This window comes from Pogonomyrmex barbatus, unplaced genomic scaffold, assembly GCF_055798465.1.
Source record: "Pogonomyrmex barbatus isolate J1 unplaced genomic scaffold, ASM5579846v1 scaffold13, whole genome shotgun sequence".
In the NCBI taxonomy this organism is placed as follows: domain Eukaryota; kingdom Metazoa; phylum Arthropoda; class Insecta; order Hymenoptera; family Formicidae; genus Pogonomyrmex; species Pogonomyrmex barbatus.
This window is the reverse complement of record NW_028297109.1, coordinates 5,035,039-5,062,305: the sequence shown is the minus strand read 5'-3', so window position 1 is coordinate 5,062,305 and position 27,267 is coordinate 5,035,039. Positions and strand designations below refer to the sequence as shown.

General features: G+C 37.3%; 1 protein-coding gene across 3 annotated transcripts in view; it reads left to right on the top strand.

The window, feature by feature from the left end:
• Positions 1 to 24,636, top strand: part of 14-3-3zeta (tyrosine 3-monooxygenase/tryptophan 5-monooxygenase activation protein zeta) — a 48,892-nt gene extending 24,256 nt beyond the window's left edge. For 2 of the 3 annotated variants that reach the window (XM_089072086.1, XM_089072085.1), the window contains exons 2-5: positions 10,369 to 10,676; positions 19,867 to 19,990; positions 21,225 to 21,388; positions 23,277 to 24,636. In XM_089072086.1, coding sequence (XP_088928212.1) covers positions 10,377 to 10,676; positions 19,867 to 19,990; positions 21,225 to 21,388; positions 23,277 to 23,432 — 744 coding nt within the window. In that variant the 5' untranslated portion in view covers positions 10,369 to 10,376 and the 3' untranslated portion in view covers positions 23,433 to 24,636. Of the gene's footprint in view, positions 1 to 10,368; positions 10,677 to 19,866; positions 19,991 to 21,224; positions 21,389 to 22,360; positions 22,525 to 23,276 lie in introns of those variants that run through there. The other variant, XM_089072084.1, reaches the window with a different exon arrangement.
• Positions 24,637 to 27,267: the final 2,631 nt, after the last annotated feature.

The following is a 27,267-nucleotide window of genomic DNA, read 5'->3' as shown; positions in this document are numbered from 1 at the left end:
CGCCGCCGCCGCCGCCGCCGCCGCCGCCGCCGCCGCCAACGCCGACGCCTTCTAGATCGCCGTTTATCGGCGCTCTCGTGGGGGAAACGCGCCTCGGGCTCGCGAGTGTGCGAGGAACCGAAGCGAGCCGACTATCGATCTCACGCGGCGTATCTGCGGCGTAACTGCGTCGTAGAACGACAGCTCGTACGCGTATCTCCGCATTGACGCGTAATAACGCAGCTCGTCCGTCCGTCCGCACCGAGGATCGATTTCCTCCGGATGATTCGCTCGATCAAGCGTCTTCTTTCCTCCCGATCCTCGGTCGTTCGGCCTGGCGACAATCGGCGACGTCGAGGCGTCGCTGTCGGAGAATGCGGCCGGGAATTTTGCTCTCGCCCCCGTGAAAGTAACGCCGTGGCGCTACCACGGCTGGCTCCCTCTCGAAAAGGCGGCTGTTCCGTTCGTTCGTTCGCTCGCTCGCTCGCTCGCTCGCTCGCTCGCTCACTCACTCACTTGCTCACACAGCTTCGCGGCATAACCTCAATCTGGAGGCGCGCAACGCGGTGAATAATACCCGGCGTCTCCCTTCACACAAATACAAACCTTGGAGCGATCGTCCGCCTCCTGCGACAGAGGCTACTTTGCATATCTAAATATGTCTTTCCGCGGAGGATGACGCGAGTTCTCTCCGCGAGATGTTTCGCTATTATGAGTATAAAAAAAGTTTACGAATTTACGAAATTTTTTTTTCTTTTTTCTTTTCTTTTGACATTGTCTTTTTCTCCACGATTTTGAAATAAAATTCGGCCCAAGCTTAGTTGAAATTCGAAGAGATACAAGAGTTTACTCGATTCCTGAATCTTGAAAGTTAAATTTAATTTTCAGGTAGCTTTTTTTGAATTCCATCGAGATCCCATTCGAGGACGCTTCTCACGTCACACGATTGCTTTAGATCCTTCTTCTGCATAGATCCTGTCTCAATCAATCGTTTTAACATGCTTGTTGGCCTCTTTCCTTCACTTTGTTTCTGACAATAGATCGATCCAGTCGCGCGATTGATTTAGCATGCGACTATACCATTTTTTTTTTTATGGAGAATAACGCATAGATTTAATGCCGATTGATCAATCGATCGATTTATCCCTTAAAATTTCGTTAGATATGATCGTGTTCTTGTTTCCTGACGTATATTTATAGCGGTAGTTCAATGATATTTTATACGTCTATTTTACTGACTTATTTGGGATGACAAGTAGCTGACGATCGATACCGAAAGTACGCGGCAATTTTTAGAATAAAAATAAAATTTGGTTTTTGACAGAGAGTGTCCGTGAAGGTTTTCAAATTCCACGAAACAAACAGTAATCTATATAAAATTTCCGTAATTATTTTTTAAAGATGTTAGGATTTATAATTTATAATTATACGTGTTTATATTATTTCTGCGTCAATACCCTTATATTTTTAGAAATCCTAATTTTTCATCCAAATGAATAAGCTCCGAGCACGTCACTCAGAAAAAGATTAGTCGTAAATAATAACAAATAGTCTCATATATAAGCAAGAATATTATAATTTAAAAAAAATTTTAGTTTTCATTAAATTCGTATCGATCACAAATCAAGATTAAAATTTTCTTTATGTATGAAAATATCCATATTTTGATTTAAAACTTTTTTTTTTCCAATCGAACTTTTATCTCACGACACGACGATAGCGATATTTTTAGGACGGAGAAAGTGCGAGTTCCGGGAAAAAAAAATGATTTTTCGTTAACACTTCTCGACTTTACGAATCGCTATTGCACCCAGAATGCCGCGAATTATCGCGCGTACGCGATAGGAATAAAAAATGTGATAAGCGCCCGTCGTAACATCTCGAGCGCGCGGATATAGATATTAAATTTTATCAGTTACCGCGTTTATCTGCGCCTGCATCACGTCATGTTTTACTTTGCCGATAACGCCGTCGTCTCCTCGCCGCCTCTCGCGTATTTACGCAAAGCCGGGAGTTTGCGCAAAAATCGCGATGCCGTTCGGTCTTCCCGTTCGGTGCGACCGTTTCCAATTCGTTAAAAGTCACGGCTCGATGATCGGTAATCGATCGAACTTATAATTTGCTCGTAATTTATAATAATGTGAATGATATTGTAAAGGAGATTTTCTACGGTTAATCGTCTTTTACATTTAATCTATTATTTTTATTAATAACTCGAACGCGTTATATATTTTATGTACTCTTGCGAACTGTTCCCTCGGTTAATAATACTTTTCTAATTATTTTAATCACATTCCCGATTAAATGCCTCGCTGTCTGTCAATCTTTCTTGAAACGAGAATCTCAATTTAATTATAATGACAGCCTCGATGAGAAACGGACGATGGATAAATTAATGTTCACAGCATACTTATACTATTTATCTATACGTGATATAATTTTAATGAGCGATAAACGAAAAGATTGGAGAAATTATTTAAAAATTGCAGATTTTAAAAAATATATCACGCGCATATTTTTTCGAATATTTTATATTTGAAAAGATTTTTTTTTTTTTTTTATGTGTATTTAAAAGTCTCGTTACGTTTTTGTATTTTCATTGGCACGTGAGGAGAGTTGGTTTACGACGCAGTTGTCCGATATTAATGAATCGCAGTACGATCGCGTGCGTATGGCAATGACGGACTTACTCGGAATCGCAGCCTCGTTTGCCAGGTTTGCAAGGCATTCATAAAAGCTTGCAAAAGCGTCTCGATTACCCACGCGTAACGCCAGCCGCATTCTTCCCGCGCCGAGGCGGAATGGGGAAAAAAAAAAGTGCATTTACTTTCAAGATCGTGTGTCGATCTTGTAACGTTTCGCCACGGGGATGACGGAATAGGGGAAATCTGCATCACGCCGCGACAATAATTTCTCGGAAATTCGTCATACAAGAACGATTATCAAAATCTCTAATTACTCGGAACGAATTAACGATTAAAGGTTATCTCGGGCAATAATGGTGATCAAAAATTTCTTAAGATATATTTTCTTTTACATTATTATTTGTGTTAAAAGAAGATAAAGCGATTATCAGAAGAACAGAGATAAATTAAGGCTACCTTCCGATATTAACTGCCAGTACTGAAAATGTATATTTTCTGTCACATATATTATAGATTTTCAGTATTGGCAGTAAACGTTGGTCTTAATTTATCTCTGTTTGTGCGACAGTCGCTTTATCTTTCTTTATACAAATAATCTAAAAGAGGATATATCTCGAGAAATTTCTTGAGTTCTTTTATTGCCCGAGATCGTGCTTTAGTTGTGGCTGATAAGGACTCGATTCGAAATTCACCAGGCTCGATACGACTCTTTGATTTGTAAGATCCGTTCTAGTTTTCTCGATCTGTCTCGCGGAAAGCCGTTACTTCATGTCGATACTTCTGGTATCAGTATTGCATTTCTTGCACTTGATGCGATCTCGGGATCTTCAATCTTGGTGGGAATTGGAACGAGTTCGCGCTCGCGCGAGAGACGCGTTCCGCTCGCGCGGACCGCGAGAGTTCTTCGTGCCAGAAATATTTCGGCGGCGACATGGAGCGCCTCGACGTCGTCGTCGTCGTCGTCTTCCTTTTCGTCTTCGTCGTCACTAAATTCACTGAGGCCAGGTGATCGCGCACGATTAAATATAGGACGCCGAATACATCCACTCGCTCGTCGAATATTTCTGTCTCCGAGTTTCCTTCGAGCGGAGCGACGTGCTTCCGGAACCGGCGATCGATATTTACTGGCGCTACCGGTCCGGACCATCTTCCGGTTGAGAGAACGAGAAATAAATTCTGAAATTAAGGTCGCCGAACGACGGTATCGCGCGATCGTTTACCTCGCGAGAGAAACCGCGATTCTCGCATATCGCGTACGCATCTTTTAACATGTAACATGCACTTGCCGTTCCCACGGCTAATTCGCACTTTTGTTACCTCGATTTCGCGTATACAAAGTTACCGAGATGTTCATTCTTTCCTTAATAAAGTGCCATTTCTTGCGCTTAATTGATGGGAAATCTGTCTTGGTCGTTTAGTAATAAATTGCAAATATCATTTCTTCGAGATATTTTGGATAGAAACGAGATTGATGTAATCATTGATCGTAATCACGCAGGAGGATTCCTCAGGTAAGAAAATGAGAGATAGTGATTATTAAAAAAAAAAATTAGAAATAAAAAAGGAAGTTTCTTACGCTTGGCTCTGTCAAGTTTCATAAAGTATGATTAATTATCTCGAGATACAAAATTATTTTTAATTTAATTATTTTAATTATTTTGCTAGTTATTATTTCTTTTGCGAGATGTGGAGCGGTAATTACTTCTGAAATTCGGTACTCGCGGAATGCCATTCTTTCTCTCCTTTCCCAGGCAGAGAGCAGCGAATGTCACTAACCGGAAGCGTATTAATGAAACCGGATCTGAAGCTTTTCTGTCGTTCGTGGCCCGGAATTCTTTCGCACTCGCTCTGTAAAGGAGTCTCCGATTCTCGCATCATCTCTTAAATATGGAACATGGGTGAACGCCGGTGCGGTCCTCTGTCGATGTTAATCCAAATTTATTGTGCCATCGTGAATTTATTACGGCATTCGAGAGTGAATCCACGAAGTCGGAGAGGATTTATGGCTCGCGCTACCGGGCGTCGGAACAATTTCTGGAGATTGAAAACTCTCGAACACGGAAAGTTTCAAACGATGACATCAATCTGCGAACTCCAAAATTAACGGGACGAACAATTGAAATTTAAGTTCCCAAATTTAATTGAACAATTAAACTGAGTTTAATGTAGTATGATTTATGTAGTCTAGGAATTGTTGCGAGATACAAGCTTTGTAGGATTTGCTGTGAAATGTGCTTCAATTCATCATTCAAAAGATTTAAGATCCGTAAAACAAGTAAATATATACGTGAAGCCAAGTATTTCTAGAATCTAGGTTTGTCTTAAGTCGAGAGAATTTGGAAGTCGCACAATCTGCAAATTTAGGAATTCATGAAATAGTGTCGGATTTCTCTGTATCATTGATGATTTATCCAGGAGATCCAGGAATTCATAAAATTATACTTTCACGGTGAACGGTGAAACATTTGCACGATCGCGATAGACATTCCAAATGTGAAAATCATTGTAAAGGAATGTTGTAGGTTTTTTTTTATATATTAATTTTTGTATACTGCATTATTTATTACGAGACAAAAATTGCACATGCCACGATGACCGACGTATTATCATTGCGTATTCTTTTTTTTTCCCGTACGACAGGTGACACGGTTGGCATTACTTCCGGCATTCTCTGATTCTTTCATCCTTGACAATTATCCGGTTCACTGAGGAAGAAATGCTCTTAGTCACATGCGATTAGGTGCAATTGTACTTTGACTCGTTACTCATCGCATTATTTTAACACCAAACAACTCGGTGTTTCCTCGTATCGCTCTTTCGTTAGGTAAACATCCGTTCGTGCACATTCTGCATTCATGCGATTATTCAGCATCTTTAAACTTTGCAGAACTTTGTTGCCAACGTTTTCCTATTTTAAGGAAATTAAATTTGATAAATTCGAAGTTTTTTTCTTTTTTTTTCTCTCTTTTTTTTATTTTTTATTTTTAGAAAGGGAGAATACGTGCATATATTTTTAGATATTGTATAAAAATTGTACGCATATAGATATTCTATAAATTTAGTATTTTACAAACTTGTCGTTGAAGTAAGAAATAAGGAGGATAAATAATAATTAAGGAGGATAAATAAAAAAAATCGGGAAAATCGGGAAAAATAAGTGACTAGATTGAGAATATTGAGACATTTTGTAAACGTTTGTACAAAGTTCTTGTAATTCTTTAATATTATCTTTAATATTTATAAGGAGGTATTTCAGCAGAGAGAAAGGAGAGAGATTGTCTATATTTCTCAGGATTAAGCGGCCCTAAGAGCGATCGTGGGTTTTTCGACCGGCTTTAAAGCAATGAGTCATCGCACCACGCGATCGTACCCGCTCGCTCTATACCGGATTATGCGCACATTATACAGGGTGTTTCTTGCCAACCTCGCTTCTTTTCAACGATAAATACTGCTGTTACAATTCGTCGAAACCTGTCGTTTCGAACTTGCGAAATATATTCCGAAACTATAAACGGAAACAATTTCGATATCGCTAATCGCGTACGTTAAACCTGCCATCGTTATTTATTTCTAATTTCCAACTATTTTTACCGATATCTCTCGAATTATTTCTTCACGATATTTCTATTGTTTGAGATGGTTATCTAAGAATTCAAATATTTAAAGATTAGCCGCGGTATCTGTCGTTAAAAACAAGATTGGTGGACGCTCTTTATTACCGGAACCCGCTGCGCATCGCCGAGAAACTTTTGCGGCGCAGTATGATCACGTAACGTATTTAATTTACGCGCTATTTTTATGTAGGAACCTCCTCTCGTGCACCACGATGTATTTTTAATTATCTTTCCTATGAACGCATCGTGAACATCTCCCCCAGGAAATCTCCCGATGCATCAGTCTTCGTGCTTTACTTGTTTTATTCTCGTTCGAAAATTAAAATTATTTAGGAAAAAAACGAAGCTTTTAATTTTTATAAATGATCACTTCTGCTCTGCGCTGTTATCTTCACCGAAAATACGTTCGCTTGGAAAAATGACATGATTTATTTGCGATTTCTTTAGGCGAAAAAATAGTTCGGTTCGCGAAAGAACATTGTGCTAATCGAGTTCATGTAATACTAAACGTGTGTTATAAGCAAGTTTAACGTTCGAGTTAATATATTTACACTTGTAAAAGTTCATCCAATCGTGGATTTGCTGATTAACAAATTAGTACATGAGGAAATTTTGTGTAACAACAGTTTGTGCAGTAAGGTCGTTTCGCGTTACTGTGAAAATTATATTTTCCGAGTTTCTTGCGTGACATGTTACATGTTGCTTGATATAGTTTTATGAATGCGTCTAGACTCGCTTTCCAGTCCGACGTAATGCGTTCTTTCAATTCTACGCTATGAATCACCGTCGCGTTTCCTCTCTTGCGTACTACGATGACGACGTCGCGTTTTGGTACAACGAACATGTTACGAACATGTCGGTGCTTCTACAAACATGTACTAAGTAAATCTGGAAATTGAAATGTCTAGAACATACGAAGGTCTCAACTTAGTTTATTGGAACTTGACCGATCGGCTTGAAACGTGGAAAGGACAGATTAAAAATTTTCGATAAAAAATATTTTACGTGAACTCGTAAAAATTTAATTTTTCAAAAAACTTAAATAAATATTTTTATAAATATAAATTAGTATATTGTGTGTGTGTGTGTGTATATATATATATGTGTGTATATTAATTTATATATTTACGAATTTTTATTTCAAGTTTTTTGAAAAATTAAATTTTTACAAGTTTATTAGTATATATATATGATATACTAATTTAGTATAATTCTCATATAAATTCAGATATATAAATTATATTTACTTGTGTCAATAGTGCATTTTCTGTGGAAAACTTTTTTGCTTCGTGTACGATGCATCTCTGAAGAAAATGCTTTAAAAAAAGGACAAAAACGATTCGCATTTTTCAATAGCGATTTATTATATGATGCATCTCCACTTGTGTGATTCGATGATTTACTTTCTTCTTCGCTGCATTGAGAATGCTCATTTATTTTTTCTATCGAGCAGACGATTCTCTTATCATGGATTCGCACGCACGTGCAATCTGTCGACGAAATATTAATCCTTTGACCGAGTTGGCGAGTAGTCGGTGATTTATCGCATTTGATCAGCAGATGCGAGTCAAATAAAAAGGAGGAAAGAAGAGAAAGGATTAATTGCCATCCACGCCATCTCGAATCTCTCATAAACGAGGGCTACTCGAAATTAAGATTTAGGATGATAAAATTAGTTGAGAAGGCAATAAGCTTCGATGAAACAATGTTGAGTTCATTATTAGATTAAAAATATCTGAAAGAAATGAAATGAAAAAAATACTCGGGCGATCGTTACGCAATCTGGATAATCTCGTGTAGTTACATGCTGCTTCGTTAACCGTCCGATAGATTAAAATGACAGATTAGAGATAACAGTGCCGAGATAGATCGTAATTCCGAGTGTTGATATTTCTGATAAGATCGGAAAGAAATTAATTACGTACCGGTGCTTCTGAATGGAAAAAGTATCCAGATTAATCTCGACACTTTGAATAAAAGGAGGCTGAATAAAAATTGCAGCCCGTCATGCGGAAGAAGGATAAGAGAAAATTAAAGCCGAGATATGACTCAAGTCGTTTGAAAGAATGAGAATGAAATTATTAATAATTCGAAAGGAGTCGCGTATTTAAATATTAAATATATATTATGTATAATGCTCGATTATTAAAATTATTGCCGCGATTATTGCCATCTGTTATCATTTGTAAAATATCGTTTAACATGAAATCCTCGTTTGAGTATTATTTGATATTAATATTCCAAGTTACGAGTCATGGGTCTTACGTAATATACTTTTGTCGCGCTCGTGTACTTGGGTCGATAATACCCAAAGGGCGTGATCCTCCATTTCCATGGAGGCAAATCTTTCGCTTTCATGTCGGAAATAGGTGCTTTGCATGGGTTTCCATGGAAATGCGGTTTGCCGCGGTAAACTCAATTGTGGCTGTGTAATTCTTATAACGGGGTCCTCTTTATTGACAGCGTTTATCAAGTCACGTACATACGTCATCTATTCCTCAGCGATAAGTACTCATTTAGATTCGAATTGAGGAAAACACTTCGATATCTTGACGTAGTCTGTCTTTTTTTTTCCTCTGTTGTAACATTAGAAAAGTAAAACAGATATTATAATCTAGTAGACCAGAAGATAATGTTATTTATGTTTAGTTCAGAAAAAATTTCGAAATATCTCTTTGCTTTTGAAGGTGTAGGATTTCTTTTTTTTTTCTTCTCTTTTCTTTTTCATGATCAGAGAAAGAAAATTCTACCTGCAATTCTAACTGCAAGATAAATTTGGCAGCTGCAGGGCAACTTAAAGATACGTTGTACGTTAGGAATGCACGCTTTTTTCAAGTCAAAAACAATACAAGAAGCCTATAATATCTATCTTTATCACGTAATTAATTTCCATTTTAATCTCTATTTTTATCAGTTTAATTTATTTTTTATCTTCTAAATCCTAGAACTAAAAAAAGATTAAAAATAAATTAAAATAAAATTAAAGCTGTTCTAGAAATTAATATAAATTGCTGGAAATTATCATAAATAATTATTAAAAATAAGAAATCGATGATTTTGCAGCTTGAGAATTTTCAGCAAAAACAAACATATTTTCTTTACTCTTGCGTCTTTACGTGACATTTTTTAAGAATGTCTTTCTGATATTCGGATTCTTCTCGTGGAACATCCCGGAGAGAGATGCATCTCGTTACGCGCACGTGACGCGGAAAGGGAAAAGGTCGTCTCTTCTCCGGAACAAACATGTGTCGATCGTTCGCCGAGGCGAACGAGGCCAGTCGTGTTTCGTGAGTGGATACGCAACGTCGTTGTCATCGTCGTTGTGCCGTCGTCGTCGTCATCGTCGTCGTTGCATCTGGCTTCTAAACGCGTCGGTGTGCGAGACCTATTCTTCCCAACCTCTCACACAAAAGAAACCCGGCGACATTGAAACACATCTGCCGCGCTTTGTGCATCGCGTACTGCATCCTCCCGGTGTTGTATCTCGACCTGCCTTCATTCGACAGCCTTTCCGCTCCTCTCGGAGGCTGTCCTTATCTTTTTCTTTTCACCCGCCTCTTATCTTTATTACTCGCCGCGGTGAAAATTTAACTAAAATTTAACTACACTAAAAGTTACAGGTATTTCGGGATATTATTTTGCGTCGCACGATTTTATATTTTAGAGAACATCCCGAACGGCGCTGCATGGTAGAAAAGGCATCTGAACAAGAATCTCGATCTTCTACATTCTATTGTATTCTTTTATATTCCATTTCCCATGAGTCATTTCCCCATATAAATTCTTGCCATTCCGAAAATTTAGAACATAGATCGATGTTATTCTCAGCAACATTCTTGAAACTTTGAAATATAGGAATGACTTATTTTTCAAACTGCATGCTTATATCGATATCTTTTTTTAATGTTACACTCTGGAGTCTTGGAATCTACAATATGAATATTTTTGTAATTTTTAAGATTACCATATTTTTTTTTTTTTTTATTTTACAATTTAATAATTGATTTTCTCTTTTCTAACTTTTTACGAATACAATGTTTACGTGAATACACTGCATATCGGCGAGAGATCTTTCGCGGAGAATCGAAACTTGACGTTTCGCTGATGTCGCGTCCTTTTTCTGATTTCAGCCGACACAATGTCCGTGGATAAGGAGGAATTAGTGCAGCGTGCGAAGCTTGCTGAGCAGGCGGAAAGGTATGACGACATGGCGTCCGCGATGAAGGCGGTCACCGAGACGGGAGTCGAGCTGTCGAACGAAGAGAGGAACCTGCTCTCGGTGGCATACAAGAATGTCGTAGGAGCGAGACGTAGCTCGTGGCGGGTAATTTCCTCCATTGAGCAGAAGACCGAAGGCTCTGAACGAAAACAACAAATGGCCAAGGAATATCGGGAAAAGGTCGAGAAGGAATTGCGCGAGATCTGCTACGATGTATTGGTAAGCGAGCACCAGTTGCTTCTCTTCTGCCTGTCTAAAACGGGATGTCTCTGGAACAATTTAGAAAGGCTTGGAATTCTCAGGAAATGTGTTTATGCCTTGAAGAATTGACAAACCTTTTTTTTTTTTTTTTTTTTTTTTTTTTTTTTTTTTTTTTTGCTAATATTTTGTCTTTGTTATTAATCGGGAATTTATTGATTGAATTTTGAACGATAACAGTGGACTCATCCATTTTACACTAATTTTATAATAATTCAATATTTAATATTGAAAACAACGATTTCGTGTTACGTACAATTTTATAAGGTTTATTAAAGACAGATTTTTATTTTAATAATTTTATAAGAATTAAATTTTGTATCAGTTATATATTATATATTTTTTTCTTCGTAGCTTTTAAAAATTTATGCAAAATAATAAATATTTATTTGTTAGAATACTTAAGTTTCTTTCAAAATTTTTCAAATTTACTTATTGAAACTCGAGTGATTCTTAATTTTATGATTTATAAACTTTTATGAATGGAAAACATATTAAAAACTTTACACAATAAACATTAATGTGTAAGATACATTTGGAAATGTTCTCTCTTTCATTTTATCTAGAATTTTTCGTACATTGTTTTGAAAATCAAGGAATTCTCAAATAATCTTGTTTTTCGAGTTTAAGCAGATACCTAGAAATTTCATTCGCCCTTTTCTTATCGCAGTAAGTCATTATTCACCTGAAAAGAAATATTCTTTAATATTCCTTTTAATGACGCATACATTTTTTCTCTGGAAATACTGCTACGTTAATTACAATATTCATTAATAAATTATTAATTATTAATCATCACGTTGATTTTCTTTGGTAGAGAATTTTTATTGTCTAAGAATGACGTATATATATTTAAAATGCTGATGAATTAAGCATTTGCATCTCTGATCGTATTCGTTTTCTCGTGATATAGAAAAATATATATTAGAAAAGAAGTAACGGAGAATAGTAGATATTTTTTTTTATTCTTGTTTTTGCCTCTATCGACGTTCTCGTTATGTTATATCGCATGAATGGCATGTACACGCAATTCGCATGTATTTACCCGCCGGTCAGGCTCATTGTGTCGCTATTGATCGAAGTCGCTCTGGACAAGAAAAGCGACGACATGGGCGATAAGAGATGAGGTGGGCATTGAAATATGTAGAGGAAAAGCGCTCACGTTCGCTCGTGAAGTAGGAGAAAAAAAAGGGGAAGGGAAACTGCGAATTGTGTTTACCGAGGAGTAAATGTGTTTGAATAAATGTCTTGACGCGACCCAGATGATGGAACACTTAATGTTTCTCTTTCTGTCTCTCTTTCTCTTTTTCTCTCGCTTCGGTTACTCAACATAAGTCTTCTGCTAATTAATGGACGTAATTTTGAGGATGTGCGAGAAATGAGACGCTCAAATGAGAAAACTTGTTCTTATATTAAAAAAGGTATTGACTTTGAAAGACATTTTTTTTCCCCTTGCGATAATTGTACTTACGCATTTTGCAGAGTATCATGTAATTGTTGCATGTTGCAACAATACCGATTTTCGCTGTTCTCGTTACGCGAATCGATAAACAATCATCGAGAGTTATTTTCGGATGATACGCTGGTGCTCGCCGTCACGCTCGCGATTAAACTGTAATAAGGTTAATTGAGTCGATTCTGCGGTCTTGATGAAGTGAACCTCGTACAACGGAACTGTTTGGGCGGATCTCTCGCGTTTTTTGAGCTGCCGCATAGCTTTCGCATGATTCGAGACTGCGATAAATGGTCCGTTTAACGATGATGCATGCCTCACGAATTTGACGTTTCGTCATTCCCTTCGTTCATTAATTCTGTTTTTTTTTTTTTTTTTTTTTTTTTTTTTTTTTTTTTTTTTTTTTTTTTTTACGTTCCGCTAAGAATTTTATACAAGCGCCTTATGAAATCAATATTTTTAAACTAATAAACAACACGACTGCCGTTCAATAAAATTTAATTAATAAAAATTTTAATATATGAAATTCAATATAAGAATGATGGGAAAATTAATATGTTGATTAACAAATTTAAGAGTTTACATTTAAAGCAATTTACATATTGCCGTGTTACAAATTGTGTTTTATCTCGGATTGTGCTTTATCTCGCAATTTACCTCTCAATTTTTCCATTGTGTATCTTAATCTTTCATCGCACATGCATATTAATTTTGCGCTGGCATATGGATTTCAGTTCCCGATTCGACGATCCATCAACTCTTGATGCATTCGTGGGAATGCGTGGGAATGCACTCGGCATATTCGTCCAGGAATGTTAATTTACGTCTAAAGAATCGGATTCCTGCTCGTACGTTGTTCGAAATTAATTTTGCGGGGGACGCGCGCACATTTTTTTTCTCATACGGATTCGCAATATCGTATTTCAAGCGGTTGGCACTATCGCCAAGCTTCCGTACCGAATAGTGCGGGCTGTAATCGCGACGATACGTCCGTTTTATCGCACGTTCTTGTACCGTGGCTAATGACGGAGTAATTTAATCCGCAGAATAGATCAAACCGCTTATTAATAATTACCGTACGTAACAATCTCTTTCCATATTTATTTACCGTCAAATTAGTCACTGAATTTAATATAGACCTAAAAGATAGATTTCATTTTATGAAACCAGTAATTACGAGAGTATTAACGCTAAAAATTTTAAATGGCTAGTTTTTTAAATTAATATTTTTTCCTATATCAGAGATAGAATTTAAAAATTTTTCAATTTTTATATTTTATCAGAATAAAAAAAAAAATAATTGATTAAATGTTGAGAATTGAGAAAATCCCAAAATTATGTTTTTATTATAAAAAAAGATATTAAATAAAAAATATTAAATAAAAAATAGAAATGATCTTAAATGATGAGTCAGCACTTTTAATGTTAAAATTACATCTATCACAAAAATTTATTTTGTTATTTTTGTTAGTATTGTTATTTCTAATTGATTTGAATAATTAAATTGAATTTGATAATCTGATATGTAACGATCAGATTTTAATGAAAATATATCGAGAACAGAAAGCTAGAGATCACGAAATTGATATCTATATTACATAAGTAGAAAGCTAGTTCGCAAAGTAATAGTTATATTAATGCTTCTTGCCGTGTATTTAGACTAATCGACTGTGTGTATTAAATTTCTGACTTCCCATGCTATTTTATTAGATATTTATCTTCCATAATACGCTGTAACTAATGAACGCGTTTAAATAAACGTTCATATCTGATTTAAAGAAATTTAATAATCTAATATTACCTTTTTACACGATACTATATCTTTATATATTTGTTAATAATAATATATAAACAATTCCTGTTATTATCAATCTGTTATTAACCGTTAATACGAATGTACATGCATATTTATTTTAAATTAAAATTTACTGAAATAATATTATCCGCGATTAATTAATTTTGAATTGTTCAAAATTTACCCTCAATGAAATAAAATTGAGAGGGGGAGGGGGAGGCACATTGAAAGCAGCGAGTCCGGTGTCGCTTTCTTTCCCTTCGTGCGAATGTGCTTCGACAACAGCCCAAATGCGTTCCGCTTCTTTTTCTACGCTTCTTTCTCTACGCCGATACAACCGTCGCGATGTTTCCTGTTCTCCATACATAGCCGACGAGCTCCGGAAAGGTGTCGGAGAAAATTATATGCCGTTGAGTAACCGGCGCTCGTCGCGTCCAAAGGGGTCGCGCTCCGAGACTTGCGATGGGCGGGAATTGATAAACAACCAATTTCGCATAATTACATTGAACGATGATTTCATCCTCACGTGAGTTATTCCTTATCCTAGAACGTACCTCCTACGCGCGTCGAATTCCAGAATACGCCCGCTCAGATATTACCCATCATTTGTATTAATATCGTATTACCAATCGATCGATTATTTCTTTCTTGCGATTTTTTTTTCTTAAAATGATTTTTTTTGTTTTTTTTTGTTTTGCTTTGTTTTATGATAATTTATGTACAGTTATCTACTAGCTGGAAAAATCATCTGTAATTTTCAGTCTGAAATTTTTTTCAAGTGATTTTTTTTCTGATTTTTGTCTTTATATTATAATCAGGAGTATACTGAATGAATTTGATAATAATGGACCCATTCACTTTAAATATCAGAACATACTGATTTTATGATTTTATGATTAATTCAATATTCAGTGTCGAAAACAATGATTTTATGTTAGGTGCAATTTTATTTAATAATGACGCACATTCATTTTAACAGTTTTATAAAAGTTGAATTTTGTATCGATTATGCATTATATAATTTTTTTAATTTTTAAAAATAAAAAGTGTCCTTAGAGTCCTTATAGTCCTTATAATCCTTATAGAGTTTTTTCAAAAATTTTTCAAATTTAATTATTAAACCATCTCTTTATTTAAGGATTAATAAATTTTTATGAATGAAAAATATTCAGGATTTTGTACAATAAATATATATTTGAAAATACATTTATTTTACGTGAAACTTTTAATTAATTTTTTGAAAATTTGGAAACTCATATTTTTTTAGATTTGAGGTAGACAACCTGTTATAGTTAGGATACACATAAATCTTTATAATAAGATAGATGAAGTGATGCAGTCGATACAGCAAATGAACAAAAACGGCAGTAACTCGAACGCGTAACTCGAACACGTAAAGAAGACGAGAAAAAAGATTTATGAAGAAAAGCTGTCGCTAATTACGAGAAGTCGCTTTCTCACGTTGGACTGATCGATCCTACGTCTAATTGTCAGAAAGTTCCTCTCCGCTTTCTAACGAGCGATTTCGTTGAAGACATCGCAAGCGTTAACTTCATTCCGAACGCATCTAACTGCATGGCGCGTATTTATTAGCGATTCGTCGTTATCGCGTCGTCGATCGACGAAACGTCGATAACGAAACAAGGAATTGCAACTACGAAAATATCCGTTTTATGCACTAGCATAGCTTTGAATTTTGTCGAAAGCATTTGCTCAAATTCGCAACCTTGTTAAAGTTCCTCTCTTAGAGGGTTAATTAATTCTAAATGACACGACAAAATAATTCGATTCGCACCTAGAGCGCAATTATAAATGTGTTCAACTTTCTCGGATTAATTTCTTTGGAAAGAATAATCGTCGCAGTATTTTCTATTCATTAAAAAATTGCGTCGTAACTTTTAGATTAAAATTTCCTGGCGTCAGATGAACACGCGATTATATATTTATAGAACGTTCGAGTTTTTTTTTTCTTTTTCTTTTTCTGAAAAAGCTCCGTTGAAAATAGGAAACGGTGTATGTCGGTAACGGTCTTCATTCTTCGCTGTATTCTTCGCAATTAAAGCTGAAATGAAATTCCTTTTGAGCGAATTCTGCCAAAATTAATTGGAGGAGTGTCTTATTGTTTGTTTTAACTTCTCGCGTTAAACGATGACGCAGTTAAGACGATTTTCCGCTAAGACGATGAAGGAATTAATTCGGTAGCGCGCAGATATCCCGTGTAATAAAGTGTCAACGTGAGAGAAACGGAGAAAGGGTGGATTGTATCCCGGGGTGTCTCGTCTCGAGCGTCGAAACTCGTTTGCAAGCAATACTCGTTTTCTCTTCCGCGCTCGGATCGTCTTACCTTAGTTGACAATCTTCCGCGCGCGCTTCCTTCCTCGGGATCTCTGGAGGTGAAGACCGGATTGGATTTCACGCCGGTCAATTACGAGTTCTATCCGCCTCTCGCGATTCTTACACCGTCCTTTTTCCCCGCAAGAGCGAAATCTCTCGCTTTCTCATCCTCTTAATACGATTTGCGTATTATCGTCACGCAATTTCCGATGTTGAGATGATTGTTTCTTCTCTTCGACACACGCGAGTTATTTGTGAAAAACAATGGCGTTAAAAAATTATTATTAAAATAATAACTTTTAATATCCTAATATTATCCTGTTATTATTAAATCCTATATTATATCCTATTATAATATCCTATTATTATCGATTAAACATTCTAAGAGGCTTTAATTATAACTCGTTTTATCTTTTTTTTTTTTTTTTTTTTTCGTCCTGCTAATAACTCGAGAATTGTTTAATTTCTTTAACGTCGCTTTCCAAGTCGCAACCAGTTCCTCGGGGACACTTTTATTCGCGTAGAGCCCGACGGTGAGGTATTAAAGCGTGACCTTTCGAACTTTGTCGCTCGAGAACTCGCGAAACTCATTAACGTCGGCGAATTATAATCTATCCGATGTTTTTCTGCAGTGCGCGCGCGCGCGCCTCGGGACTCCATTCGATCTCCGTTCTCGTTACGTGGGTGATATTTTTCAGTATCCGGAAATAAGCGGAAACGGAAGAGAAGGGCGGACACGCCTGTTCATACGAACGTTACCTACCGCCGGAAATGGCACGTTCCGCTTCGTAATGGAGGTCCTTTCTCGAAGAGAATTAAATTCGCTCGAAGCCGCACTCCCTTTCTTCATCTTTTCTTTATAGAAAGGAAACATAGGTCTTGCTTCGAAATCTGAATAACGTATGATAACGCACGCAATAAATAATTCCCGCGAGTTGGTTCTCGTCATGGAATTTGTACCTATTTAAATCTCGGCGATATTTCTCAAACTTTTCGTCAGACGAATTAATTTGTAATTCAAATATGCTATGAATTAAAAAATCGCATATATTTGTTCTCTAAATGAACGATATTTCAAATGAGATACATTCACACTTGCGTTATTTCTCTAGATTATCAGTGTATCAAGAGATACGTTTTAAACGTGCTTTCTAATTATTTGTTAAGAATGGAGATTCTTTTTTGAAAAGAATTAAATTCGCTCGAAATTGTATTGTCACTTTATCTCTTCTTCGTAGAAAGAAAATAAATTTTATTTCAACGTTTGAACGACGCACGCGATAAATAATTCCCGCAAGTTGATCTCTCGCCGCGTAATTTGTCCCGATTTAAATCTCGAAGAGATTTATCCTCAATATTCCTCACCAGACGAATTAATTTGCGATTCAAATATGCCATAAGTTAAAAAAAAAAAAAAATCGCATTTATTTGTTCACTAAACGAACGATATTCGGAATATTTGAAGACCAGGCGAGCGTTCGCACTTGCGATTATTTCCTCGGATTATCGGCGTATCGGGAGATACATTTCAAGCGTGCCTTCTAATTATCCGTTAATTTCGCGCGCGTGTGAACAGCGTTAATTGCGACGTACGCTGACGAACGACGAGAGGTAGGGAAAGAGGTCGGATTTGAGGGGACGCCGCGTCGGGAGATGCGCGTCAAACGACGAAACTGGAACGAGGCTCCGGTTGAAACGCAATTGCCGGGCGATCGGCGTCGTTCCTGTTCTCGAGCTCTCCTGTACACGTCACCGACGATAAGCGTGACATTATTGTGTCGCGCACCCTGACGTAGCCGCTGCCGGTTTCGCTTGCGCTTTAATAAAACCGAGTTATTCTTACACAGCGACGAACGTGGAGAAAACGCGAGAAAGTCGATCGTCAAATAAATCGTCACAATTTCGAACGAAATGGGACTCTGGAGATAAATCGGGAAACTAGCAATAAAATACAGTAAAAGGAAAATAGAAAAGAAATATAATTCAGAGGATATCGAAAGTAAATGGAGCCAATCAAGCAGTTCTAAAGTACGAAAAATGGAACGGTCGATTTAAGGAGAGGAATTAAGGACCGATGATCAAAATTGATGTTTCTTCTCTGAAGAAATGTTGACTCTCTTATGAACGAACATGATTCTTCATTGAACTTCTGAGGGAACGCGTTCGATAATTTACGATCGCAATTTTGTCTATCGTAGAGACAAAAGTTAGTGGTGGAAATGGCGTTTGATTCGATAAAATTAAACGCGAAGAAAGAGAGAGAAAGAGCGCGAGGAAGAAATATTAAAACCCAATGACGTATGGACACGCAGCTATTTTCGCTCTTTTCCTCGTACCTTTATCGCTCGCGTGATTATGCGGCAAAATTTATGACGGCGCGTTCACGCATCGAAATGCGACGATTTGTGCGGCGACAAGTCTTTCGAGACTCGTCTCGCACGATGATAAGATAACCGGTGCTGTTAAATTAGAATCTTGGTTGTCCGCGTTCATTTACCTCTCGCAGCGCGTAACGGCGAGAATAGAATCTTTCGAAATCGTATCTAAAACGCTATCTCTCTCTCTCTCTCTCTCTCTCTCTCTCTCTCTCTCTCTCTCTCTCTCTCGCCCTCTCCCTCCCTCCTTCTCCCTCTCCCTCTCCCTCTCCCTCTCCCTCTCCCTCTCCTTCCGTATCGCTAGGTGACAGCTGCATTGTTTGCTGCTTTCGTCTCGGAAGTTGCCAAGTTATATCGTGACGTAACGACAATCCCGGCGAGTTTTTATTTATCTCTCTACGCCGTTCCGAATCGCGCGACGGCCGATTATGTTGGCGTTAAATGCGCAATAAATATCCTCGTGCTATTTGCACGCAAGTTTCGTGCATGCAAAATTGGCCGGCCAATACCGCTCTTACGTCATTAGAGTAGACACGGTCAGGATGAATGTGCGTAGCGTGAAGCGAGGCTCGTCATTGACCGGCAGCGCTGCGCATTAATTTCGCGCATTCATTTGTAGAGATACTTTATCACCCGATGGCAATTAGCGATCGGTTACTGGTGCAAGATAATATTACTAATCCATTATTGCAAAAATGTTTTCAGCATTTTATGCATATGCGCGCCGTTTATTATTATTGATGACTTCTACACGAATATCGTTTTATTTTAATTAATTAATGTGCATAAAAAGCCTGCGATCGAATGTCTCACCTTGTATGGCACGAGTGGTGAATCACGCACATTCGCGGGAATAAATCAATTCAATCATGAAATACGATCTAATCGCGGCGGCTTGATTCGGATAACAGAATTGCTTGATTAATGAAGCGAGCAAGATGCACGAGATACAACACAATTATGCCATTAAATCCTTTTCTCCGTTTTAACTACACTCCGGATTTTTATTTTATCAATTGTCAAAGTGTATGTATGTATGTATATATATATATATATATATATATATATATATATATAAGCTAAAAACTTTCAAAAAAAATCAATTTAATTCTCCTCTCGCATCAAAATTAATTTCTTTTTATTTGTTGACAGTCTCAGCGTTGCAGTCATTTATTTATATCTGTGTTTTTACAGGGACTCTTGGATAAGTACCTGATCCCCAAGGCTAGCAATGCCGAGAGCAAAGTATTCTACCTCAAGATGAAGGGTGACTACTACAGGTATCTCGCAGAAGTTGCCACCGGTGAAACCAGAAATAGTACGTATCGATCCTCAGCGTTATTTCGCGGACTTGATCGTACGATTCTGGGAAGACGAACTTTCGAAGCGCGAAATCATTTTTCGCGATGATGCTATCGTAACTCTTTCAATAACGACATAAACATCACAACTGGCGTACGAGCGCCGTCCAAAATTCGATGCTTGTGAAATTATCGAAAGTGTTAAAGTCGTCACCTCTCGCTTCGACATGATCGATGTAACTGCGTCCGTGGTTATGCGAGTGCACGAGCTGGAACATGCTCTTCTCTCGAACCACTTGTGCACTCGCAGCTGCATCGGCAGATGCTTCATTTTGATGTATGGGCGGATCCCTGGACTTTTGCATTGGAAGCAAGCAGTTGCGCTCGCAGTCGAAGTCGCAGTTCACAGTGAAAGTCGGTTGCGACGTTTGCGAGTGAAATTTTAGTCGTACAAATGTCATCCGAGTACAGAGATAATTAACTATTTGTTTAAAATCCTTTGCTTCTTTTATGTGCCGTATATTTGATACCGTATTGTATTAGTAATATCAATTATTGAAAATTAATACAAAAGTTTGTTTTCAAATTAATTCTATATTTATCAGAATTTATATTGTTTTGTGTAATGTGAAATATTTAGAATTACGGGTATAAAACATGAAGTTTATATAAAGTCCAGGGAATCGCAGATACTTATTTATATTAAACTAGATTACTAGATTTAGTTAAGAATATATAACGAATTTTAGAGCGAATGCAAGCGTGATATTCGCTATATCAAAAATCAAAATGTTCTTACGTGTTGTTAATTTGACTTTCGTTTTGAGTTACATTTTGCAGAGAATCTTTTTACATTTCCTACTATTTAAATACACGAATTATAAAATATTACAATTTGATATTACAATTTGATTCGAGAAAAATATCAATATTTATTCGTTTTTTTTTTAAAAAGATATATAACCTAATTTAAAAGCACACATAAGAACAGTTGAGCTGCTTAGAATATAAAGTTTAAATTATACAAAAAAAAAATTAATCTATGAATTCTAACAAAGAAGTTAAGAACCTTTTGAAGTAATGCTAATGCAAAACTGATTTTTCTTGCATATTTTAAAACGCGATAAATGTTACGTATCTCACGTTCTAAGTAGCTCTCAAACCGATTTGATACGAAGCACTCGGAGCGTGCTAGTTCACGCTAAACAGACAGACAGACAGACACTTTGATGATCTACACGTAATATTCAGCCGTGGTAGACGACAGCCAGAAGGCATACCAGGATGCCTTTGAAATCAGCAAGTCAAAGATGCAGCCTACCCACCCGATCAGGCTAGGTCTCGCCCTCAACTTTTCTGTCTTCTATTACGAGATTCTCAACTCGCCAGACAAGGCCTGTCAGCTGGCCAAACAGGTACATGATCAGAGGACTAATCGTTACCCTTCTAGCAATTCTATAGGAGAAAGAGAGAGCTTGGTAACGGTGATGGTGATGATGGTGCACAGTGGATAAAAGCTATCTTATGCGAACCCAACTTGCCTTCTACTTCCGTTCTACAAAGATCGACATCTTCTAATTCACTAGTTCGGAATACGTCATCATAAATGATCTTGCACAGCAACTGTCCTGAGATCAGACTATTATAATCGTAAACGTCATATTATAGTCGTATATATATGAAAACTTGCTTATAATGTAAAATATTTGACTAGAGATAAAGAAACTGAAACAGACTGCACATGCATAAATAAATATATTTTTTAATTTGTTAAATACAATCATATTAAAAATTTTAATACGACAATAGTATTAATGTGATTGTAGATTTTATATTATTATCAATTGTGTATGAAAAATAATTATAAGTAACGATCTATGTGTTGTATTACATGTAGCAATGTCGAGTTTTAACAATTGAGTATTATTTTAAGAGCTATGCGCAGTTTAGTGATCAATTTGCATCTTTAAACGCATTCTTAAATAGCACACGTATATTGTCTGATATGTGAAAAAAAATACTTGTATATTTAAATTTTTAATAAAACGCCGTCAGCGAGTTACTCGCTTGATTCGCACGCCTGATTACTCAGAACGGAGATGCGACGGGGTCGTGGAAGATCGGTGACGATTTATGGACACGGCTTATTCAAGGCCAATGGAGTTCCGAGTGAAACGACACGCGCGGTCTTTGTAGGACAGACGCGAGGCGAATTGTTGAAATTCGCTTGCGTTTTTCCCTCCTTTTATTTAGCTTTCATTCGTCTTTCCTCCCCACACGTTCCTCTCCAGTCTGATGACAAAGACAGTTTATTACTTTGATGGTCACGGCGCAAAAATGAGGTCGTGGAAGGTGTAATCTGAATAGAGACTGATTTGCATTTGCAGCGGTAGTGGAGGATTCGCAGAAGGCGTACCAAGAGGCGTTTGACATTGCGAAGGCGAAAATGCAGCCTACGCACCCGATCAGGCTTGGCCTTGCCCTCAACTTCTCTGTTTTTTATTACGAAATTATCAATTCTCCGGCTAGAGCCTGTCACTTAGCCAAACAGGTTAGAGAGAGGAGGATTCTGAAGGGTTTTTTTTTTATCTTGATCCTATTATGTAATAGTTGTCTCTACTAAAGCCTTTGTTATGTGCATTTGCGCGTTTATCATCAAAGGCTGCTGATAAGAAACACGAGCGAGAATTGTATATTCTGATTAAAACATACCGATAAAATCTCAGTCTTTCTTTGTTTTGATAAGAAAAAAATAAAACATTATGAATTTTTTTTGGTTTTTGTTGAATTAGACATTTAAGTCATAGAGATCAGCAGTCTTATTAGATAAAATCAATAGTTTTTCCTGTGTGACAATGAAAACTTATTATTTACCCTTTAATAGCCAATCCCTTAATCTTGTCTAATGCTAAAATTTAAGTTTTGTGTGAGTGTTGTGCCGTTTAACTCTTTTCTTTTAAATAACTAATGCATAATTAGTGTTTCCACTGTGCCACATTAACCATGCCGCATCACAATCTCTACTTAATATTTAATATTAATTAACAATTCGATTTGTGTATGATTTATAGATAACATTTATATAATTGTCATACTCATACATAAACTATTTGTCTTTTATATCAATTCAAAAATAAATATATAATTTTAAATGCTATAATTTTATCATTTGATTTGAAATTTTATTTTTTTTAATAAAATAATATCGAGATTTTTTTGCAAAGTACATAAATGTTAATAAAAAAAAAAAAAATTTGCAAAAATTGGATAAAAAGCATTCTGACGCATTCGTTACTTTTGCAGGCGTTCGACGATGCGATCGCGGAGCTGGACACACTTAATGAAGATAGCTACAAAGATTCCACATTGATCATGCAGCTGCTGCGCGATAACCTCACTTTGTGGACCAGTGACACGCAGGGCGACGGGGACGAGCCACAGGAGGGCGGCGACAACTAACCTTCCTAAGCTTAAGTCCTTTCTAAACCTAATAAGAACATCCTATTCTCTATCGTCCCCCATCCCTCTGAAGTGCTCACCCATATTGTCCATCCACCCGGATCCATCCATCCATCCATGTCCACCTGACCTCTCGTCCCTCGCGTACTTCGTTTCCTTCTTTCCTTCCTTTCTTCCAATCGCAGGCCTTCTTTTTCCTTAAATCTCTTCTTTTTTGAAAAACAAGTTGATTCTTTTCCGCCCCTTCCCCCCCCCTCTCTCTCTCTTTCTCTCTTTCTGTCTCTCCTAACAACCGCACACTGCTGCCGATGCCACCGCCACAGCTGCTATGTCCGGTTCGAAACACTCGAACGTTGAGAGCATCCGAATTATTTATCCATCGCTCGATCGTACCTGCTCGCGGATGATAGCAAAGGAAGAACATTAAAGAGCGAATCTAGACACGGAAGTGTAACTTTGATTGATATACAAAAGATAATTAGGTTAAAATATCGATCATAGAATATTTCGAGCAAGAAGGAATAATTGTAAGGGAATAATCATTGGCAAGAAGGAACGATCGAGCGGGGCCATGAATCATTCGGTTTCTCGCGCACGAAGTTTCTCAGACAAAAAGAAATCCGTTTATTGACCTATTTGTATGGAGGAACAGGAAGGAGCGAATTGTGGATGAATAGAGGAAAGGACAGGAGGAGACACACACACATACACTCACATCTCCCCCGCATATCCTGTCTCGTCGAGACAAAAATCATCGCGCGGACATAATTAATGCGCGCGCGCGCGCAAATAATCGTCGGTAACGCACATAAAAAAAATACGTGAACGCTAGATTATTTGACTTTTGCAAATAGAAAGCGAAAAAGTATGATGTATCTAAAGGGTAGATCATGTATATTGAGACGAGACATGGAATGCAGAGGATCCAACCCACTGTCATTACTCCCAGAATCTGCTCGCTGCTTACCATCTCAAAAAACAACAAAAAAGAAAACAAGCGATATGAAATAGCGTGGAGGTACGAGAAGAAGCGAAGAGAAAATGAAAAAAAGCACGCATGAATCTATTACATTATATCCAGTTGTCATTTAAATTAAATTTCACATTGTCTAGCAAGTACGAATATTATTATACGAAGGGAAGAACACAGGAGGAGAAAGGAGAGTAAAAACAAATACATTAAGTTATTAAGTTCCAAAACAAACATCAGTGGTGACTTGATTTTCAATACTCTATCATTTTTATTTTTTTTCTCCTCTCTCTCCAACATAATCATCTCTGCACAACAGTCTACATGTAATTCGATATATCTTTTTCCTATGCGGACTTCTCCCTTTTCCTTTCGCCATGACCGAAATCTCGCGATTGTTATCAAAAGTTCGAAATCGCAGACTTGACAGTCTAGAGTTTAACTCACTCTTAGATTACAATCTTGACTGCAATTTATTATTACAATCGTGTTACAACGCGAAAAGAAAAGAAGAGCGCGGTTTTTCGTCATCGTTCGTCGTCGCGATCGTTCGCGTATTTCCAAGCTTCGCATGGAACGCGGAAGAAGGAGGACAGAGACTTGAAAGCGACTCGGTTTCCATTATCAACCATAAAGATTACACACGTGCGACACATTTATTAAGAGATTATATACCCTGATCCTGACGTCCGGATCTTCGACTTCCTCTCGCTCTTTCTATTCGACCGCTGCTCGTTTCTATCCCTTTCTCTAGTATACTATATGCAATTATATAATATATACACCACACAGTATATATATATATATATATATATATATATATATATAAATATATAAATATATATTTATATTACTTAATAAACTCGTATTGCGGTCGAGAAGAATGGAGAGAGAATAAATTAAACGCACACACATACACACGAATATAGATATATAGTCACATATTCACTTTCGTCCTGTTCGATGTTCATTTCTGAAGACTGCGAGAAAATTGCGTGATAATTATTTCTCGAAGATAACGTGTAAGGTAAAGTATATTGAAATTTGAAGTCCTTCAAGGAAAAAAAAAAACTCGCAATGCTGGCCCGACAATCGTGTACACATCGAAGGAAGTCGGGGGGGGGGAGGAATCGCATACGCATTTTTGTTTGTGTATGCAATCAGTCGATGATTAGATAGAATAAGCGCAGAACAATGTATTGAATAATAAATTATGCATTATATTGTGAAATTAATTGTGTTGGTAACTTCTATATTGACTTTGTAAATGACGCAGTACTTCGTTCGACGTGTACCATGTGTATCGCATATGTTTGAAACACGGTATAAGTATTTCGATCATTTTTTTTTGCTAACGAAAAAGTATAATGCTACGATATAATATGCTTAGGAAGAAAACCGGAAGATTCTATGGGAGGTTAAAGACTATCTGAATCACGCTCTCCGCTCGCATTCGTCATCCGACGCGAAGAGAAAAAAGAGATATGAAACGAGGAATCAAACGACTCCTCGGTCTTGTCTCGTATATATGTGTATAATTAAGTATATGTATATACGCGCGCGTATATATGTATTTGACAGTACATATATGCATAATACACACACACATACACACGTACACGCACCTGTATCACGCATATGTAATATCGCCAATGGGAAACAGCTAATTTCAACGAGTTAATCTCTAATTACATGTGAAATGGATAAACGTTTTCCTGTTATCGCGTTGATATTTCTCGATGTATAATCGATATCTTTACAAGAAGACTGTCGTCCGTAATCGCCGGGAAGAAAAAGGGAAACGGTTGTTCGGTTGCTAGGAAGGAAGGGAGAAAGTAAAAAAGAAACGAGAATGAGACGGACGCGGGATCGAAGAGAGACGATGAGCAGTGACAGCATCCGAAACGGGCAGCTCTTTTCACCCATCTTATTTTCTTCCTCCTCTTCCTCTTGTCGAACAGGAACGTGAAGCGTGCGCGGTATTGAAACCTCGCAATTTATTGCCACTTATTGCGATGGACGCGGAACGCAGAGATCAAATATGTGCTCCAACAGAAGCACCTTACGATTTGCGACTTGAGTCTGTTACAAATGAGATCTTTTAAAATCGAAGCGAGATAAAAAATAAGATACAGGCGACAAGGAATTGGATGTGTCTTACAATGTGAAGAACTAGTTGTCTAGTATTTTCGCGATCATCGCGATGTATTGAAAATATGTCGTGCGATCTTTATTCTTCTACTTGTTTCTCGTCGTCTGAATCTTGATTTTATGTTTCATTCTACCACTGTCGAAACTCGAAGTCGAAGAGCAAACGACGAAACAACGTAGACGGATGTTGCCCATCGATCCTATTTCTTTCCCGAAAAGTCCTCTGTGAATGTTCAACGAGGGCTGGCTGGGCGAGATTGGGCGTGTGTATGTGCGTGCGTGTGTACTAAAAAAAATGGCAAGTTGCGAAGGCCATCACGATGCATCGGAGGGTAGTGCCGACCTCGATCTCGCACAGCGGGCACTCCTCGAACGTAATATCCTCTTTACATCCTTTCTCCTCTCAAAATCCTCCTCAAGGCTTCTGTTTCTCCTCCGAGTACACCGTTCCGCCTTTCGCCCCTTTCTCTCGATCTACTCTTTAAGAATATTTTCTCCAATTTAACTCTATCCATATCCCAACCGTCCGACCCCCAATTCAATAAATCGAGCGTTAACATCTTGTGTTCTTTTCATTTTCTAGAAATTATGAATTTTCCAAAATAAACGTTATGTTTTTTTAATAACTCTGGCAGTAACTTTACTCGGTCGGGAGAGACATCATCATCTACATCATCATCAGCGTCTAATTGTTATCATCTTGTCATCATCTTC